Here is a 20,369-nt window from a genome sequence, read left to right on the forward strand (position 1 = left end):
GGATAAGCTTCTTAGCGGTGTGCATTGTTGACATTGGCGAAAGGCAGTCGAATTTCGATTGAGTACCGAGTATGTGTCAGATATCTGAGTGCAGGAATATCCCTGGCGATGCCGGAGCGTGTTCGGCGTATTGCCTAACGAGGGGACGCACCACGCGCTTAGCGATTGGTCAAACATGAATCAAAGCTGGAGTCTGCATTATCAAGACGGAAGACGGACCAGTACGCGACAGGTACTGGTGGATGTGTTTATCCAATTCGAAGCCGCAACGCGGGCAAGGTTGGCATAGGTCAATCCGACTCCATCCTACGTCCCTCCCCACTCACGTTTGATAAGGGCTGGGATAGTTTGGACCCCGCGTCGAGTGGCATGCACCCCGCAGGTAACCGACCTTGGCCGATGTGTTTTCTTTTTCCAGTACGCATATGTTGTCTTGATTTGCCGATCAAGCTGCCAGCCAACCTGTGTCGCGGCGTATCTTAGGCGGCATCACGAATAATGCCGCATCTCGTCATCACGCCCAGGCCGCCCAGACTGCATGGTCAGTGTCCTGCCCTGACGTTGAATCCAGGGCCCTGAGTCAGGACCTAATGGCACGCATCTTGAGTTTAGTCGACCAGGCGATGGGCGCGACCTGCTGGAGGGGTTGGGGACAAGGACAACAGGTAATGCATGTATGTAGCTTTGACGAGCTGGTTCGTCCAAGTATCGTATGTTATACGTTGAAGCCTATCTTCAATTCTACAAGTTTCTCGGCTTCGATAGCAGGTTGCCGTCCCGCTATCCACCCATGGCATATCTCCGTTCCCATATATGTATGCGGCGTAACTGATACAATATCTCGCAGCCGGGCCTAATTTCTTATCGCCCGGGCCTGTACCTGAACTTGGCCCAAGGCATGACATCTGAAAAGCCCCCGAATAACTTCTTACCGGGGAATCCCGAACACTTATGCCGTCTGTGATGCATGTGTTTACCAGCCGTCTTACCCCCCATCGCGCCACATACCATACCGAAGCAGAGTTGCCCTTCTTATGGGCTCTAAACACCAAACTCCAACTCCACAGATTTCAAGATGACTAGCTTAGAAGACTGCCATTCATGGCAGGACAAGGTCTCTTGGGCACGGGCCGGGCGTGACGCCTCCCTCGCCAAGGTCGACCCTCCACTACAGGGACTCCCGAGTGACCTTCCGGTGAACACTCAGGGTCTCCCAAAACAGGTGCTGGCTGCGCGAGAGCTCGAGATCACGGAGAGCTACTCGGTCACGGAGCTTCTGGCTGCTCTGCGGTCCAGAAGGTTTTCTGTGGAAGAAGTCACCCGGGCGTTTCTGCGCCGCGCAGCCTTGGCCCAAACCGCTGTATGAGTTTCGTTCCGGGACGTTCCAATGTTGAGACGCAGTCGCTTTCATACTGACGAATACAGACCAACTGCTTGACCGGGCTTCTCTGGGACGAAGCTATTGCACGCGCAAAGGAACTCGACGCGCTGCCGGAGCCACGGGGGTCCCTCTTCGGCCTTCCCATCTCAACAAAGGAGCACCATGGCATGATTGGTGACGATGCCGTCACCAGCGCGAGCTTCGTCGGGTGGATCGGGAAGAAACACGCCTGTATGAAATTGTATGAGATCCTTTGGGATGAGGGCTGCGTCTTCTTCGCCCGCACGACCCAGCCCCAAACTATCATGCATCTTGAGACAAGCAGCAATGTCTGGGGGACGACGACCAACCCCTACAACCGCAATCTGACCCCTGGCGGCAGCAGCGGGGGAGAATCAGCCCTGATCGGCTTCCGCGGCAGTATATTCGTGTGTAGTCCCCTGCATCCACGTCGGAGGTCTCTGCTAAGTATATCGAAAACAGGGAATTGGTGGTGATATCGGTGGAAGCATTCGATGCCCTGCCGCCCACTGTGGACTTTATGGGTTCAAGTATGGCAGCGCTGTTCCCCCGTGGTGCATCGTGAAGTTGCTAACTTTTTTTTTTCTAACAAAAAAAAATCAGGCCTACAAGTAAGCTCATTCCTTCGGCTGGCCAACTCGCGCCCATGTCAGGAAAGGAGACTATCATGTCTACCCCAGGTCCATTGACAGTTGAGCGTGAGGCCCTCGACTTGTTCATGAAAGTAGTCCTGCAGTCGAAGCCATGGCGCATTGACCCGTCCCTTACCGTCAAGGGGTGGACTCCATACAAATTCTCGAGTCCCCTCAAGATTGCCGTCATGTGGTGGGATGGCGTCGTGCAACCTCACCCGCCTATGACCCGTGCATTGAGGGAGGTCTCCGAAGCCTGCCGTAAGGCCGGGTTTGAGGTCTCGGATTGGGATGCCGAGTCCCTGGATCACAAGAAGGGCTGGGATATCATCTCATCTCTTTACTTCCCCGACGGAGGGAAAGAGGTCCTCGATCTTATGGAGTCGTCTGGGGAGCCGGTGCTGCCATTGACGAAATTCATTATCCAGGAGCAAGCCGGCGTTAAAGATTACACCCAAGCGGAGATATGGAAGGTGAGAGCTCTCCAATCCGTCCTCGAATCCATCTTCCTTCTAACATGATTGCGCGACGTAGCTCACCAGGGAGAGAGAAGAGTACCGGGCGAGGTACGCCGAGGCATGGACAAGGACGGGCGGCAAGGATGGCAGAGAGATCGACGTCATCCTCTGTCCGCCGTATTTCGGCGCTGCGACGCCGCATGAGCAAGCCCGCTACTGGGGTTATACGTCCATTTGGAACCTTCTCGACTATCCTGGAGCTGTTTTCCCAGTCACTACCGTTGACCCTGCCAAGGACAAGAAAGATACTTCCTATGTCCCCAAGAATGAACAAGACCAGTTTGTACAGGATCTCTATAGCCCCGAGGTATACACAGATGCCCCTGTCAGCCTACAGCTTGTTGGTCGTAGGCAGCACGACGAGAAGGTCCTCGCTGCCCTGGCGGAGGTTGAGCGTGCCATGGGGAGGCCATGAAGATCGCCCGCATATGTTGAAAGAGCTGTATTACCTGACCCGGAATGAAACTCCAATACTTCATCGCAGTTCTCTTTGCTGTACTCTACCGACTCCCCTACCACAGCTGGCCCTAAGAGCACATAGACGGCGGCGTCGTACTAGAAGAGCGCCCCTGGCATCGGGCGCGCTCGGAAATTTCTACATGTAATAGTACGAGCGAGAGCGCATCATTACAGCCAGTTTGCAGCAAAGGGTCAAGCCAACTGACTGTCACATATTTCACAAGATTGAGCCTACAGCGCGACAAAACTCGAGTTCAGGCCATATCTAGTGCTGAGATTCCAGAAATTCTGATATGATCTCACGTGTGCGGTGAGACGGCCCTGGATCGAGTTTCTCGACCTTCCAGGTTGGCGACCACCTCACTGGTGAGGCCCGCAGTCAACCAGTGCTTGTCAAAAGGCTGTCTCCGAGATCAAGAAGTTCATCGGCGCAATACCGGATACATGCAGATACTAGGGTGCCCCCAGAATTGGGACAGAGAAATAGGCACTTGATGCCTGTCAGCCGAGAGTAGATAATGTTGATACTGAATAGGCACGACTCGTGGAGGGCTAACCATCCATAAAGGACAATTCGTTTCGGATACTTAAGCCTTTTCGACAGCACCGGAGACTACAAACGATACACTTACCACACCGGTCTCTCGAGGGAAGTGATGTAGATCCCATGACCATCCATGTTTATTCGTGATACGAGTCCCCCGAGACCATCTGGCCATGAAATCTACATGCAACATAGGACACACACGTCGCTGAACTGTGGCACGGAGGGCGGCTTGATAGAGTGTTACTTCGACCAATAAGCGCATATATTGATGTTTCTTTGTGAAGATGGAGTGCAAATAGACGTTCACTTTCTAACCCTGGCCAACATCGGGGCCCTTTTTGATTCCCTGACTTGAACCGCCCGATGCGTTTAAGCCGGGTATGGCCTGGCCCTTTTCGGGTGTGGGCATGGGTGCCGCTCTGTCCGCACGAGCGACATGGTCACCGATGTCCGCCGACTAATGGTCGCACATAGGATGTCAGCCTCGACGAACGTAGTACAAGGTGGCCGGTCATTCAAGAGCGTATTATCCCTACCTTGTCGGGGATGCCATGGGCAACATTATGGGTGGCCTCGATGGGGCCATTGTCGGAACTACCGTCTCCCTGACGAGGCATGATTGACTGTGGTTGTTTTGTTGCTGTTCGTCGGGTCTGATAGGAGTGATGGGTAAGATCAAGCAAGAAGGGAGAAGTTATAGAGAACATAAAATGGAAACTCCTCAACATTTATAACTTGATCAACATTGTGCTTGCGCCGTCAATTGTTCTAGGCAGATAGTAACTAAGGGCTCACTCAGCATCATCATTGACGTCATAAATATGTAAACGGAAGGGAAAAAAAATACGTGAATCTCACGATGGAGTCGTGAATTGTGGGGTGTCATCGGAAAGCTTTCTCCCGGCTAAGTGAGGTGATGGCTGGTCTCGCATGTAGAGACGGATTGATGACGATGACAGTCACATCGATTTTGTCATGGCCCGTATACACGTACGCGCATAGATGGATGCGGAACTTGGCCAAAGGAGTCACTTGCGGGAAAGCTGCCTTGCCGCTAGATACCAATACCTCCAAGATAAAAACACTCCTTTTGATATCTAGAAACTTGTCATTGTATTCACTCTTTACTTTTTTTTTCATCTTCTCTCTTCATTTTTTCTCTTCCAATTCTAGAACCGTCGCAGAAGTACAACAAAAGGGGCCAAAAGAATCAACAATTCAGCTCAAATCAGAGCAGCGCGTGACAAGCAAATTTTACTGCAAAGAGCATAATATAATTAAGTTTAAGTTTAGGTTGATTCAACCAACAAGGAACATTTCAGTTCGAACTGGTCTGGTGGTCTAGTGGTATGATTCTCGCTTAGGGTACACCCTACAGCATTGTTTGCGAGAGGTCCCGGGTTCAATCCCCGGCCAGACCCTTTACTTTTTTTGGTAGTTTGCCCCCGTGCTGCTAAACTACTTGTCTTTTTTTTTCAATATCTTCTTAAAGAAGACAGCAAGAAGGTATTTTATACTCCGTATATATATATATGCATCATAGGAACAGAAAGACCAGAAAGAAATGTTGGCTTTACATTCGTCCGTGTAATAGAGGTATCAGCCTCCTCCATCTTCCGTTCCGATAACTCTTACCCCGTCTGCAGAAAGTCCACCTCATTTCAAGCTCAAGCTGTAAAGACAGAAAACGTAAACGTATACAAACGCACTTATACGTATAATGCCTTGCATCCCCCAAATACCAATATCAACATGGAAAACAAACAAACCAGGTTCCCCCAACCACCCACCACCCGATATTACATAGACCATCCATCCAGCACCCCCCCTCCCCATGAATATAAACCTCCTCCATTTTACCACTGGGCACGAGGAAAACCCATTATAGCTGCTAGTATAGAATATTACGTTGCAGCAAAGCAATGAAAACAGAAAAGAAAAAACGCCGGCCCTTATTTTTCCGTCTTCCTGTCCAATCCTTTCCATTATCCCTGCCGCTTCTCCTTTCCCGCCCCGGTTACACGTACACGCATGGATCTCATCTCCCCGTCAAATGGCACCGCGCAGCTTTACAGGAAACCCTTGGTAAGGCTAGGCACTCTGCTAATGCTGCTCTTCCTTCTGGGCACGTCCACCAGGTCGGGCCCGCGCGGGCTTCCCGTGGCCTTGTCCCTGAGGCTCTTCCAGCCTTCGAGCTCGCGCTCCAGACGCAGCGACTTCTCCTTCTCCTCACGCAGCTCACGCTCGGCTCTACGGGCCGTGAGCTGGTTCGTCGACTCGGATGACTGCAGCTCGTCAATAGTTCGGAGGAGCTTATCCACCCTGTCGCGCATCCGTGACACGTCGTCCGACAGCTGCGTGTTCTGCTTGTCCTTGCGGTCAATCTGGCCCTGCAAGTCCTTGACGATGCGGTCCACGTTGCGCGTGGTGCGCTGCGTCTTGTTCCGCTCATTCTCTTGGTCTTCGAGCTGGTTCTCGAGCTGTTGTTTACGTCAGGATTTCTCTCCTCGTTCAGGGCCCAGAGTCATAGTTGGGGGAGGGGGGTGATCTTACCTCTTGGATACGCTTGTACAGGAACTTGATGTCCTGGCTGGCGCTGGAGTAGCCCTTGGTTTCGAGATCAACCAGCTTGAGCTGGGCTTCGTTGAGGTTCTTCTCGAGAGCAGCCTTATCCTTCTGGAGGGCAGCACACGTCTCCCGCTCGTTGCCCATGTCTCTCTGAATCTCGGCCACCAATGATTCGGCTCGCCGCATCTTCTCCACCGCAGCGGCGGCAAGGTCCTCTTGTTTGGCCAGGTTGGACTTGAGCTCGACAATCTGCCTGTCTGAGCTGGCTGCGTCGCGCAGCGACGGACTACCGCCCTTGGCCAGATCGTCCAGACCTGCCTTGGCTTCCTCGAAGCGAGCCTCAAGATTGCGCTTCTCCCTGATCAACAGGTCGCGCTCAGTCGTCACCTCGTCAACGGACGACCGCAGCGTGCGGACCTGCGAGAGCAAGGAGACAACCTTGGTCTGAGCCTCGTTGTGCGCCGAGACAGCCTCGTCGCGCGACGAGACGACATCGGCCAGCGTCGACTCCAGTCGCGACTTCTCTTTAGCCCATGTCGAGCTGTTGAGAACCTCGTCGTCCCACTTGGACCGCAGCTCGTCGAGCTCCTCGCGTAGACGCACAATCTCGGACTGCTTGTAGAGCTTCTCCTCGCGTGCCAGGTCGAGTTCCTTGGTGAGGGTCGCAAACTCTGCCTGGTACTTCTTACGAGTCTGTTCCATGCTCGACTCCTTGTCCTCAATGTCGATGGCCCGCTGGCTGCGGTAATCCTCGAGCTCGTGCTGCAGCCTCCTCTTAGCCTGCGAGACGCCATCCAGGTCCGTCGACATGTCCTCCAGACGCTCCTCGAGCCGCTGGTTCTGGCGCTCTAGGTCCTCAATCATGGCATCCATCTTCTGGCGCTCGGCCATGACCTCAGCGTGCGACTCCTCTGTCTCCCTGGCCTGTGACTTAGCAAACTGCTCAGCCCGGCTAGCCTTCAGCACCGCAATCTCAGCCTGCTCGAGCTTGCTGAAGTACTCGTCGGCGCGACGCTTGTACATGTCAAGGTTGGCTGTTACATCCGCAAGCTTGGACGTCTCGGCGTCGAGACGAATCTGGAGGTCTGAGTACTCCTGCAGGAGCTGGCTGCGGCTCTGCGACTCTTGCTCGCGCGCCATCGTCATCTCCTGGAGATCAGACTTGGCGTCCCGGAGGTCGACCTGCGCCTGGGCCTTGTCGTGGCGCAGCTTCTCAAAGGTTGCCTTGATATCGGTCAACTCCGCGACAGTGTCCTTGTGGATATGCAGGAGGGACCGTCGCGACTGCTCTTGGCTGTTGAAGACATCCAAGAGCTCCTCGTGGGAGCGCGTCTGAATGTCTCGGAGGGACAGCTCGCCGCTGCGGATGCTCTTTTCCAGTGCAGACACTTTTTTCGTGGAGTCGTCCAGCATTTCCTGCAAGCGGCCGTTGACTTTCTCAAGTTTCTGCATCCTACGCATCGATGGACTCTGATCGTCGTGCCCATCAGGTGTCGGCGTGCTGCGGTCAACCTGGCTCTGAAGATGCCGGTTCTGCATCTGGGCAAGCTGCAGCTGATTCTGCAGCTCCTCCAGCTCCGCCTTGAGGTCCTGCCGGTTGTTGAAGCTGAGGATATCCGCCGTCTTGTCCGATCGGGTCGAATCTGGAAAGTCATTCTCGGGCATGCGGCGCGTGGGAGTAGATGTGTTGGAGTAGGGTGTTCGGTTGGCTGCAAGCTTGGTGGCCCGTCGGTGTGTTGGCGATCCGTTGTGGAACGGCGCCTCGTTGAAGTGAATCTCCTCAAGCTTCGGCCGGTTGGTCGTCTCCTGCTGAGCTGCCGCCCGAAGGTCGGCAATCTGGTTCTCAGCGTTGGTCCTCGCTGCCGTCTGGACACGGAGGTTCTGTTGCAACTCATCAACCTTCCTAGCCAGGTCGAAGTTCTTGAGCGTGGCCTTGTCGCCGGTTTCTCCCGGAGGCGGAACTTCGATCCCAGGGTCGGCCGACCGAAGAGCCTTGAGCATCTGCCCACGAAGGTCCTCCAACTCCTTCTCCCTGGCTTCCAGGGATGACTGGAGGGTGCGCACGGTCGACTGCGCCTGGCTCCGCATTTGACGCTCTGACTCAATTGTTCTGTTGGCCTCGGTCAGCTGGGCGTTGACGGTAGATGATGTCTTCTCCGCGTCCCTGCTCGACTTTGCTTCGCGTGCGAGCTCGTGGTTCAGGTCCTCGATACTGAGCTGCAGCTTCTCTGCCTTTTTTTCTAGGGATGTAATGGTGACCTGAGCATCACCAAGCTGTTTGTTGAGCTTGACGCTCTGTTCCTCCAGGCGAGCCTTTTCCCGCTGGAGGGACATGATCTGCCCACGGGAAGCCTCGCTTGCACGAGAAGAAGAACGAGCAATTTCCAGACCCTTTTGCTGAAGCTTGTTGAGCAGGGCTCTGTTGTCGTTCTCCGAGGCCATCAGACGACTCTTCACAGTGCCTAGTTCGCGTTCCATCCTCTCCTTAGCCTGATCGTTCTTGAGACCGAACTCGCCCGACGTAAGAATGAGTTTGTTGAGATCCTCAACCTGATGGTTTAACTTGGTACACTCCTCTTCGAACCACCGCAAGCGCTCGCTTGCAGCGTCGAGGTCTTTCCGGAGACTCATCTCACGTTCACGGGCGGCATTGGAAGCCTGGCGCTCGCCAGCTTCCTCAGCCCTCAACCTGGCCTCCTCCGCCTCTGCCTTGGCCGCTCGGAGTCGTCGAATTTCATGACGTGCCTCGTCCCTCTCCTTTTCAACCGCACTGCGGGACTCCATTGTCCTTCTCAGGGTGTCTTGCTGCGCGTAGAGCTCCTTCTCAATCGTGATTTTGGTGTCGTTGAGCTGGTCGTATTCCTCCTTGAGCGACTCATACTTGTGCTCCCCGAGGAGCTGGACGTCATCGCGCGATTGGCGCTCTCGACTGAGTTCTGATTGCGTCGTGTACAGCTGCTCCTTCAGATCCTTGACCTGACACTCGAGCACCTGGAGATTCTTGTCGACCTGAGCGTCCTCAGACAGACGCGCCTGGAGAAGCTTGTTGGCGTCTTCAGCCTCGCGTTGGAGCTGGAACTGCTTCGACTTCATGACGTCAATCTCTGCCTGGATGGCGTGCAGCTTGTTCGTGGCGCTTTCCCTGTCCGCACTCAATGCCTTCTTCTGGTCCTCCAATCCGCGGCGTTCCGATTCGTATCGTTTGTTCTCCTTCCGGAGGAAGGCCAGCTCGCTCTCTTTCTGTCGGACTAGGTCCTCGTAATCTGTCGATGTCTTTGACAGTTGCGCAAGCTGTTCACGAACCTCGTTGTTTTCTCGAGACGTCCGGGACTCCTTGGCCCTGACCGACTCAAGTTCCTTCTCTGCAGCACGAAGCTTGACCTCAGCATCCTGGTCGATCTTGAGCAGCTTGCTCTCGAGCTCGTGCGACTTCCTCTCCTTCAAGGCCAGTTGGCTCTGTAGCAATTCAATCTCGCCTTCCAGGGCCTCCTCATGCTCACTCCTCTCTGACTGTTTCTGTGAGAGCTCCTCGATAGTCTTCTCGAGCTCGGCCACCTGAACAGTAAGCTTGCCCTTTTCCTCCTCCAATTTGGCGATCAGAGAAGCGGCCTGGTCGAGTTGGGAACGGTACGTTTCGACATCGCGCTCAGCACGGTTCTTGGCATCCATAAGGCTATCCAGCTGCTCTTCAAGTCGTTCCTGGTCGTCCAGTGCCCCGCTCAGCTTCTCTTCGAGCTCCGCCTCACGCTCCTGGAGTCGTTTAAAAATCTCTTCCTTGTCCAAGGCGAGGGCGCGTTCGCTCTCCAAAGTTTGTTGAATTCGCGCGAGCTCCGTGTTGCAGTTCCTGCGCTCATCCTCTAGCTTTTGGCGGTTCTCCAACTCGAGGCGCATCTTCTCGTTGAGATCCTTGATCATGGCGTCTCGCCGCTTCACCTCGGTGGCAGTGCGGGTAGCGCCAAGAAGGGGCTTCATTTTGCTGATGAGCTGCCACCAAGGATTGTCGGCCAGATCGAGGTACACATGGAAGTTTCGCTGAATGATTCTTGTGGCCTCGGTACGGAACAAGCGCTTGTGTGCCGAACGCCGGGTGACAAATCCCCTAGCAACTGACTGGAAGCGAGCCATGATCTGGGTAATCAGGGCGTCGCGCTTCTCTTCTAGCTCGGCCAATACACCAGCCCGGAAGAAGACCTTGGTCAACCCAACACGATACCTTGATTTTTCGAGGCCCAGCTTCTCAAGCATCAAGGTCGCCGCCACTTGGCCTTCCAGGTATCCTTTCGGCATGTTGGAGCAGAGGACCTCATATCGCTGGCGGAACTCAGCAAACAGCAGCCGGTTGGGGAATCCGGTGCGAGCAATGCGGATGCCCTCCAAGACACCATTGCATCGGAGCTGGTCCAGGACAAGGACATTATTGAACATCTTAGGTCGCTTCTTGTGATTAGGGATAATGCATCGAACAAAGTGAGGATGCGTCGATTGAAGTTGACCCATCAAACTGTGAAGCTGTTCCTTGTGTCTCTGGGCCACGGTTCGGAAGAGACCCTTCTTCACTCGGCTTCGAATTCCACCAATATCGTCTGTTTCAGCACAGTCGGCGAAGAGCGACGCTATGTGCTTGTCTGACGAAGTTGACAAGAGGCGAGTGATGTTGTCGTTCAAGGGATCCTTGTTCTTCTCCAACCACCCTTCTGTCGAGTACTCTACATCGGCAGCATAGTGAGTGAGCACGAAACCCTGGCCTAGCCTGGGCGAACGGTACTTGGGGGATTTCTTATCCCACAACGAGTGAAGTTTCTCGGTGAAAGTCTTGTCGGTGGCCTTTGGCATGACGCAGTCTTCGTCGAGGCAGCTGAAGATACCGATGGGGTTGGGCAGCTCGATGAGATCAATAGTCGGCTGCAAGTCGCGTCCAAAGTCGATAAACTTCCACTCGATCTGCTCCCTCGCGTACTCTTCCTGCTCCAGTACAAACATGTGGTGGTTAAAGAATTGCTGTAGCTTTTCGTTTGTGTAGTTGATGCAGAGTTGTTCGAAGCTGTTCTCCTCGAAAATTTCAAACCCGGCAATATCCAGAACGCCAATGAAATGGGTGTCGTCGCTGCGGCCACCGTTGTTGTCTAGTTGGCGGTTGATGCGGGTCACGAGGTCACCAAATCCGCGTTCGTAGATACCCTTAGAGAGGGCATCGAGTCCCAAGCGGACCTGCTCCGGAGTCTGGACCTTCTCCACCCATTCGCGGCCGGCCTTGACGCGAGGATGGAGGAGTCCGCTAAGAAAAGGCTCGAGGGGCACACCGAGAAGCTTACAAACCTTGGCAGCTTGCTCTTTCGCACCTATGTCGAGGCGAGCCTGGTCTGCCGATCGGCTTTCCTTAACGACAGTGACATTTCCGAGATGCAAGACAGCGGCAATGGTACGCAGGATAGAGGACTGCTCCTGCGAATCAAACCCCATTACTGCAAAGGCCTCCATAAGGGAGTCCCACTCTTCCCGATCTGACACTCCAACGATGGTATCGTGGCCATGGCGGGTGTACTGGAAATCCTCAATACCAAGACCTTGAAGGAGGAAATCCTTCTTCATCTGCGGGCTGGCACCCTTCAGAAGCTGGTAAAAGATGTGGTAGCTTCTCTCCTGCGAGTTGATACGGACAACCCTCGATTTTTCCAGCAGGTACCAGTCGATGAAGGCACCCGTTATGGCACCATGTCGGCTGAACTCGATTCGGATGAACTTTCCAAAGCGCGACGAGTTGTGGTTTCGGACTGTTTGGGCGTTTCCAAAGGCCTCAAGGATCGGGTTGGTGCGCAAGATTTGTTGGGAGAGGTTCGATTGCTGCGATCGGTTCTTGATCATCGAGTCAGGATGAGCAACAGCCGCCAGGTATTGAATAACCTTCTTCGTGTTCTCGGTTTTGCCTGCACCTGACTCTCCGGTGACGAGGATACTCTGATTCTGGCCTTCCTCGACCAGATTACGGAAAGCCTCGTCCGCCATGGCATAGATGTGTGGCTTCGTGTCTTCTCGATTGCGCCCCTTGTACATGTCGATATACTCGTTGGTGTAGATGGGGAGAGGGCAGTAAGGGTTCACTGTGACAAGGAAAAGCCCCGAGTAGGTGTAGATCAGGTCGGCTTGATATCTCGAGTAGAGGTTGTGGACCACGGAGGCCTCGTTCAAATGTGTCAACTCGGCCATGTCAGTTGCCTTGTCGAACTTGGCAGGGTTAACCTTGTCAACGCTATCGGCGTCGACGTCTCGTTGCTGTTCTCACTACAATTAGCAAAGAGCAAAGCAAAGAACATGTCGTCATGGGGTCACTCACGCTTCCGTCGTCACATTGGACCAAGATACGATTTCCTTCCAACTCCTCTACAACCCAGCCCTTCACAAAGGCCATCTCTGTGTCCTTGACCCAGACATAACGCTTGCCAGAGAAGTCATTCTCGCCCTCAATGCCATCAACAGGATCGGGACCCTGCTTCATGTCCTCGGCCTTGATGAAGGAAGGCGCAAAGGTACTGGACACGGCATTCTTGGAGAACTGGCGGGAATGCCTGAAGGAGGCGGTCTCTGGCGTAGAAGCTGGGGGTGTAGGAGTCGATGGCGAGCCGATAGACTGGCTGCGGACATGCGAGGGCGAGACCGGCAGCGCCGGGGCTGGCGATGAGAAAAGGGCTGAGCTGGGCCGGTTAGAGCCGCTGGGTGTCGGTGATGATGGCGAGGCTCTAGTAAACGGATTACTGCGCCGCGACACCGAGCCGGGTGCGTTGAAAGGCATCTTGGAGCGCGAACATTAATCGTTGTACGCGATGCCAAGAGTTGTTGCTTTGGATGGAGGTGGGATAGGAAGAGGATCGCCAGGCTCGCTCCCTTGCATAGGCAGCTGCCTCTAGTAGTCGCGTTGTAGGGCGGGAAGATAGAGAAGAGGAAAGGGAGAGCAGTAGTGGGAAAATGAAATGGCCACGCTTTGAGTTGACCCGTGGAGGCTAGTTTATGAGAATGCCATTAAAACAGCGGCTCAAAATAAGGTCGCAACGCGAGCTTCATTCCCGACCATCGAGCGTGTAGAGTGTACTCGTCCAGACCGGTTGCTAGGGCAAGATGACGCCAAAAGTAAACAAAGACGAATTCACGTGACTCGATAGAACTTCACCGCCACCATACTTTCACGCACCAACGCTAAACCATTTTAGGTGATCAACCATCCCTCGATGATTATTACTAGCCCAGCAAGCTTTGAGCAAAATTACTGTCATTATTATAATAACCATCGCTCCCTATCCAGATCTCGACAGCCGCGTCGCATACCATCAGCACACCCTCGCGACCTGAAGACGTATCATATCGACAAGGCGCCATGCCGTTCTCTTTCTAGAATTGCTCCCATTTTTCTATCCCTCGAACGCTTACTCAAAAGAACGAAGAAGATTTTCTGTCTAAGTCTGTACACCTTACGCGCGTTACCCGAGTTGCTACTGCGAATACTTGCCCTTCTGCCAGAGCTGTATCGTATTGGGCAGCAGAGACCATCAGGCCTCGGATAAGTGTAGCACCCGATGAGATTGAATAACGACCCTCTCGAAGCGTCGCATAATGAGCCAGCACGGTTACACTCACGGTCCGCCGGAAGGCCGTTACCACCCGCAAACCACGTCAAATCTTCCCTATCCCGCGTACAACGCCGTCCCGTATTACCCCAGCGATGCACAAACCTCGTCGCCCTTTTCCCACAAGAACGCTCCCCAACAGACCTTCGACAATAGTGGAAGCGTAATACCTGGTCTCGGCTTGGGCTTCTCCAACACTGGCAGCGCGCCAGCAGGATGGCATCAATCCTGGAACTCTCCGTCTGCTGCCCCGGGTGTCCACCATCAACCACCAGGGGCAGCTCCCCACGGTCCTCGGAACATAGCCCACAGCGTGCAAGCCCCCGAGAAGAATGAAGAGGCGGAAGAGGGCGAAGTGAGCGAAGGCGAAATGGAGGATATATATGAGCCAAAGTACTCTGATGAGGATACGACCACGGCCCACCAGAACAGCAGCTTCGGTACTATAGTTACTCAGGAGACAGAAGGAGTTTCCAGGAATGCATCTCCAGGTTTGTCAAAGGCTACGCCTCCATTTCTGGTCGTTGAATATTGACGCGTGTCGTCGCAGATCGAATGGGGTCGTACTCACCTCACCTTTCGCCAACCGAAATCAACCCAGGCGGTACGGGAAAGATGAATGGTAAATTTTAAACCGTCGGGATAGCGACCGAGGCCATTAACTAATAGTCAATGTTTGTTTTATAGGAACATCGCAGCCGTCAACAGCTGCCGATAGTCAACCGCCGCCTCAGCCAGCTGCACAGGACAAATCATTAGCGCAAGCTCGAAAACAAGCACAAGATGCTATCCTACGGCTCTGGCCTTTGAATGTGCGATTCCAAGACTACATCAACGAAGGCATCGACGCCCCCATATTGCAAGGCTTGTTTCGGGATGTTGGCCTCGACCCCCAGGCTACTTCGACTCGATCTGCGCCAATAACCGATTTACCTGCAACGACACAGCCTAATGCAGGACAGCCACCTCGTAAAAGTCAGCCTTCTGAGATGCATAAAGAGGCTGCGGTGTCTGTTGAAGAACCTACATCACGACCTGTTAAGAATCCAGCCGAAGAACGAAAAGACCGGATAGCTCGACTCCTTGCAGCAAAGGGCACGAAACAGTCTGCAGCAGCTTCGCCGGACCCAACTACTCAGACATCGGCAGCACCATCACCTACGCCACCCAAACTGCAGTCCGAGAAGTCCAAGTTACTGCAGGAGAAGATGGAAGCCCTCAAGAGGGCACGCGAGGCTCGGACGCAAAAGCCTGTGCCGGGGGGCGGCAAGGAGCAGCACGGTGAAAACAGCAGCCAGAATCAAGATCACAAGCAGCCCGTCAAGACAGCGGCAATATCACCGTCACAGGACCAAGCTCAGGTCCCCCAGAAGCCACCCGAAGCTCAGCTACCGTCTTTCATAACAGGTCTAGCTCTCGACGCAAAGCCTACCCCGCCGACAACAAATCCGCAGAAGAGACCCGTTGCTTCTGATTTCATCGACACGCCTGGCAGCCCGTTCAAGCGCCCTTTTGGGCAGAATAGGAAGCCCGCACCTTTCCTCATTGATGTCAGCGACGACGACGATGATGAAGCTATGGATCTCGACTCGCCCGAACAGCGGCCTGCATCTGTCAACCGACAGAATTCTACAACCAACCCTCCACCAAGCCGCGGTGCTTACAACACGGATGACGTGCGCCCCGTACGGAGCCGATCTAGTCCTGTTGTAACGACCCCCGTTTCTTTGGGGGGCAGAATCAATTTGGAGAGCATGAACAAGGAGATCGAGGCCATGAAAAGGAAGATTGCAGAGGCAGAAGCTAAGAAGAAGAGGAAGCCCTCTCTTCGGTCCTCACCAGCTACAGACCGAGCATCCGCATCAGTCACGCCGAGCCAAGGTTCGGAGTACGGTGAGGCGTCGAGCCAAAGCCCTATTGATGAAGCCCCAAGGAGACTGCCAAAGGTAGCTGAAAGACGGCAGCGATCCGACAACAAAGAAGCCAGTCGGAGTCGGTCGCGGGCAGCCAGCGAACGCCTGCCAATCATTGAAGCCCACAGGAGAGAACAGTTGCTAAAGCTGCAGACGCTTCAGTCACAAGTCAAGAAAATGGAGCAGGAGATTCAGGAAAGCCTCCAGGAAGAGGAAAAGTTGAGGAGCGAAGTCATTGATGAATCCTTCTCTGGCGACGACGAGACCCACGAATTGTCGGGCCAAGCCTCCGGTACGTTCCTGAAACCCGTGAATCAAATTGTTCCAAATGCTGACGAGAGTGAACCATAGACGTAGTCTCTAAACCCTCTCGTGCTGCAAGTGATGTACCCCGCACATCGCCAGAAGAGGAAGCAGATACCCATCTTCTTGAAACTCGAATGCAGACGAAGGAGGATAATGCGCAGGGCGACGCCCCGGCACCAGCAGGAATGTTGGAAGATGGACAGCAGCGGCCAATGGAGTCAGTCACGATGGGGCTTCACGAGCCCGTCGAGCGCGCCAAAGATGACAATAAGGAAGACGCGAGCGCCAACATTACTGGACCCAGCCCGTCCGCAGCAGCACCCGAAGAACCTCAGCAGACAAAGCAGACGACGTCAGACGATGAAGGTTCAGATGGGTATGAACCGCCCGAAGCCATGTCTTCGACATCCAGTGAAGATGGAGATGACAAGCCGGGGTCCGAACCTTCGACTACGAAAGGCAGCCATTTTCTCGGTGAAAGTGACAGTGAGACCCAGGTTGTGTCAGCTACATCTCCCATCACAAAGCCCATATCGACGGGCCAGCAGGATTCCAAGCCAGGGTCTCCAAGAGAAGTTGTCTGGGATATACTTCCGCTTGAACCCGCGCACCGCCTAACACGAGAGCAGGACCAGGTTCAGCCCAAGGCCAATGAGGCACCAGCGCCACCGGCGCCATCGTCGACGAAATTTGTTCCCTACGAGACGCCCCTGAGGTACTTTCGTGCGTATCGGTTCCACCCCAAGTTCCAGCAGGAAGTGCCTGGCGGCCTGCGATCCTTAACTTATAGCAACAAGATTGATGTCAATAAGGAGCTATGCCCTGACGACTTGGCTGGTGTCACGTGCCCAAGGGGCAGTCGATGCAATTATCAACACATTGAGTCGATACAAGCTCCTGGTATGTATTTATTTATCACCAGGGTAGAGATTGAAGGGTATACATGTGGGGTGCGCTCGAGTGGCCACACATACACAAACGATTCCTTGGAGGAAAGGTGGAAGAATATATGAGAAACGAGCAAGAGATGGCCACCTAGTAAAACGACTGACCAAAGCTACTCTACAGATGATCAGGTTCTCCTCCAGCTAGGAGCGTACGGTGGATACGAAGGCGAACGGGAGCAAGAGTACATACAGGGACTTCGAAAACTACTCACCGACTTCCGCAGCCGCAAGATCAAGGATTTTGCGACCATCAGCCAAGGCATCATCGACTATCGGGCACAGTTCCACAAGGATCCATCCAAGATCCTGCCCTTGGGAGACGTGAGCATCTGACTTGCAATCACCGAACCCCCCCCCCCCTGCTCCCTTCGTAGGCCCCTCCTCCTTCTACCCCGACCCTCTTGCCACACGGCATACATGGTATTGAGATGAGCATACCCCCTCCGCATGTCCACCCATTGCACATTTGGGAAAATTGGCATGGAAACCACCCTCAGATATTCATCCTTTATTTTCTTATTATTTCTTTTCTCTGTCCTATACAATTACAGCATTTTCCCTTATTTCCGCCTGCAACTCTTGTCCTTCATCATACCGGGCGTCCCGAGAGAACGGCGTCATGGACAGGTATCTCGTCTCGTCAGTATTATTACCCAGGAGCATATTATCCCCTTTTATCGGAGTGAAATTGTCGGCCCTGTGAGCAGAGAAAAAAAGAAGAGAAGCATCGTTAGTTTGGGTGCAGCATGCGAAAAGTCGAAGAAAACAGATATCAAGAGAGAGAAGAAAGGGAGGGGCAGGGACGAGAAGAGAACCTCAAGACTCTTCTCTCCTCTCTTTCAATCCTTTCTTCGATATCACCGTTCTATGGGAGTACCTTGAACACCATTTCTTGTTTGATATTTATTTATTTTTTCAATTCAATCCTTGCGTGCATATCATATTTCATGTGAAGAACAGCGCGTAGGTAGAGTATGGGAATGGATTCATTGATGTTTTGTATAATAATGCATTGTGTGATACGTAACACGTATCAAGCCACGGTCCCTGTCCTGTCTATACAAGGTAAGGATACAGAAAAGAGGATTTGGGAAGGTACAGTTGAATATCACGACTAATACAGTTACTATTGACAAAGAGATAAAATGAAGGAGACGGGGTGCATATGGTATGGTAAGAGTCCTTTTCACTCTCGGTGAATACAGAGGGCACCCTTTCCTGACGGTGCCATCCAGAGACTTAAGAGATGACGAGGGGCTCGGTGGATGAAGGTTCAGCGGCAACAGCAGCGACGGCGGTGGTGGTGGCGGGGACGTCGTCGGTGTCGCTTGACGGGTGAGAGAGGCTGTCGAAGGAGGCTTGCCTGTCCCGGATGAGCCTGGCGATCTGCTCGCGGGCGATATGCTGCCTGATCTGGGGGTCGGGAGAGGAAGGCGGGTGGGGAGGGTCCCCGGGGGAGGAGCTGCCGACCCGGTCGGTGACGATGCCGAGGGCCGAGGGCGTGGGGCGGGCGGAGCCGACCAGGCTGTGGTGACGGACGGCGTAGTAGCGGTCGTACTCCTCCTTGGAGTGGGTGGCGTCGGTGAAGCTGTCGAGGGCGTCGAAGACGTGCTGGAAGACCTGGCGGTCGACGTCGCGGGCCCAGAGGAAGTCGAGGTGCTCGTAGTGGGGGATCTCGGTGGCGACAGTCTGGGCGGGCAGCTCGCGGAGCATTGCCCTGATGTCGACGAGGGAGTCTGAGCCACCATAGATGAGGACGACGGGGGTGCGGATGTTGCGCGTGGGGTACTTGGCCACCTTGGAGAACTTGTGCGGAGAGGTGACGCTCATGGGCTGGTATACGTCGTCGTCGTACATCTGAAACGACTTGTTGCGGATGATCTGGAACCAGTGCACCACACTCTTGGTGCTCGTGAACGAGTACAGGTGTGGGTAGGCTGCCAGCTTCTGACTCGCGGATATGTTGGCCGTGTCCCAGTTGAAGAGGAACGAGAGCCCCATGTCGATCAGTCGGCAGAACAGCGGGGGGTACAGGAGCGTCTCCCACATGGTCGCCGAGCTGAGGATCGACCGCCGCCCGAACAGCAGAAACAGCACCTGCGGGGACGCCTTGATCAGCGAGTCCACCACGCCGTTGGACAGGCCAGCCGGCGCCATGGCCGGTGCCAGCGCGATGAAGACGTTGACCTTTTGGTTCAGCGTCGGGTGGATCGCAAGCGTCGCGAACGCCTGCGCCGTCCCCTGCGAGAAGCCAATGTACGACAGGCTCGCCTGCTGCGTCGTGTCCAGAATGTACTCTATCGTGTTGGGGATGTCGTGGAAGGCGAATTCGTCGATGGAGAAGTCCCAGAACTCGACCGACGTCGGTGAGGCGTGTATCGACTTCTTCGAGTACTTGTTTCCGCGATTATTGCCCAGCTACCATATAGAATCTCGAGTTAGCTTTTATGCACTTAGGGGGGGGGGGAGGCGGTATATATATGTGAGTATGAAGGCTCATGGAGGTCCTGACCCAGACATCGAATCCTCTCTCGACCAGCTTGAAGGGAAGGCATCGCTGCTCATCCGTCATGCAGACCCAGACCTCCGAGTTCATCAACAGTCCGTGATGGAGGTAAGCGACCCTCTTCTTGATGCTGCCAGGCCCGCTGTTGACGGCCTGGCTTTCCTCTCCCCTCCTCCACTGGAGACGATGGACACCGAGGAGAAAGCCGTCCTTTGTCTGGACTATATGCTCTTCTGCCTCGTAGCCCCAGACACGGCATAGCTCGACGAAGTCGGCAGCATCGCGGATCGACGACGCAGCGGCTGTGAGAGAGATCAATGGTCAGCGCCGCGCGCACTCGCGCATTTCGGAAAGGGGGGGAGGGGGTGTTTCGTGTTGGGTAAGCGTTACATTTCTTCTTCTTTGAAGCCCTGGCCTGCGCAGACGCGGTCAAGTAGTTGAATAGGCGTCGTGAAGCTCGGTAGAAGAGGTTGACGAGAAAGCTGGCTGGAATACGCTGTGTGTCAGCACGTGCCGCGGATGCATACATGTCTCGCCCGGACTTGTTCTTCCCCATGTACTTACGCAGAGCTAGTGTCAAGACGCGGATAATGGCCTCGAGACCGACGAGGAGAAATGACCCCACAAGAGCAAAGTACTCAGTGCTACCAGTTCGAACGATAAATGTCAGTTTAAGTCCCGGGGGAGGAGGGGGGGGGGGGGGGGGGGGGGGGGGGGGGGGGAGGGCAGGAGGGAGGGGAGGTTACGATGACGACGACATCGTCAACGGGTAGTGTGCGACCTTCTTGTCGCAAATTGGGGAACTCACGGGTGTAGTCTCCCGAGGAATGGGACAGGCATGACGACCGGTAGAGCCAACCAGGTCTGATGCGCAGCGCGAGGGACAGTAAAGGGTTAAACGGTGAGGTGTGACAATGATTCCGGTGCCATGTCTGGATCTGTGTATCTTTTTTTT

General features: G+C 54.3%; 4 protein-coding genes across 4 annotated transcripts; 2 read left to right on the top strand and 2 right to left on the bottom strand.

Moving 5' to 3' along the window:
• Positions 1–1,075: 1,075 nt before the first annotated feature.
• GMORB2_5176 (amidase) lies at positions 1,076–2,967 on the top strand (the record flags this gene model as incomplete). Its single annotated transcript, XM_035467150.1, has 5 exons — positions 1,076–1,360; positions 1,426–1,809; positions 1,865–1,956; positions 2,006–2,507; positions 2,569–2,967. 5 exons carry the CDS (start codon positions 1,076–1,078, stop codon positions 2,965–2,967), a joined length of 1,662 nt encoding a protein of 553 aa, XP_035323162.1.
• Positions 2,968–5,627: 2,660 nt separating this feature from the next.
• On the bottom strand, positions 5,628–12,929 carry GMORB2_5177 (homoserine O-acetyltransferase/O-succinyltransferase; the record flags this gene model as incomplete). Its single annotated transcript, XM_035467151.1, has 9 exons — positions 5,628–6,038; positions 6,112–7,572; positions 7,639–8,127; positions 8,191–9,417; positions 9,472–10,551; positions 10,684–11,376; positions 11,443–12,396; positions 12,458–12,815; positions 12,877–12,929. The coding sequence occupies 9 exons, from the start codon at positions 12,927–12,929 to the stop codon at positions 5,628–5,630; spliced, it is 6,726 nt and encodes a 2,241-aa protein (XP_035323163.1).
• Positions 12,930–13,728: 799 nt separating this feature from the next.
• GMORB2_5178 (uncharacterized protein) lies at positions 13,729–17,241 on the top strand (the record flags this gene model as incomplete). Its single annotated transcript, XM_035467152.1, has 4 exons — positions 13,729–14,233; positions 14,430–15,964; positions 16,102–16,861; positions 17,030–17,241. The coding sequence occupies 4 exons, from the start codon at positions 13,729–13,731 to the stop codon at positions 17,239–17,241; spliced, it is 3,012 nt and encodes a 1,003-aa protein (XP_035323164.1).
• Positions 17,242–18,147: 906 nt separating this feature from the next.
• Positions 18,148–20,057, bottom strand: GMORB2_5179 (lysosomal acid lipase/cholesteryl ester hydrolase; the record flags this gene model as incomplete). Its single annotated transcript, XM_035467153.1, has 3 exons — positions 18,148–19,326; positions 19,421–19,716; positions 19,979–20,057. Coding segments are annotated over 3 exons (1,554 nt in total), but the record flags the coding sequence as incomplete, so codon positions are not given.
• Between the last annotated feature and the right edge of the window lie 312 nt (positions 20,058–20,369).

The sequence above is a fragment of the Geosmithia morbida genome (genome assembly GCF_012550715.1).
Source record: "Geosmithia morbida isolate 1262 chromosome Unknown scaffold_3, whole genome shotgun sequence".
Taxonomy (NCBI): domain Eukaryota; kingdom Fungi; phylum Ascomycota; class Sordariomycetes; order Hypocreales; family Bionectriaceae; genus Geosmithia; species Geosmithia morbida.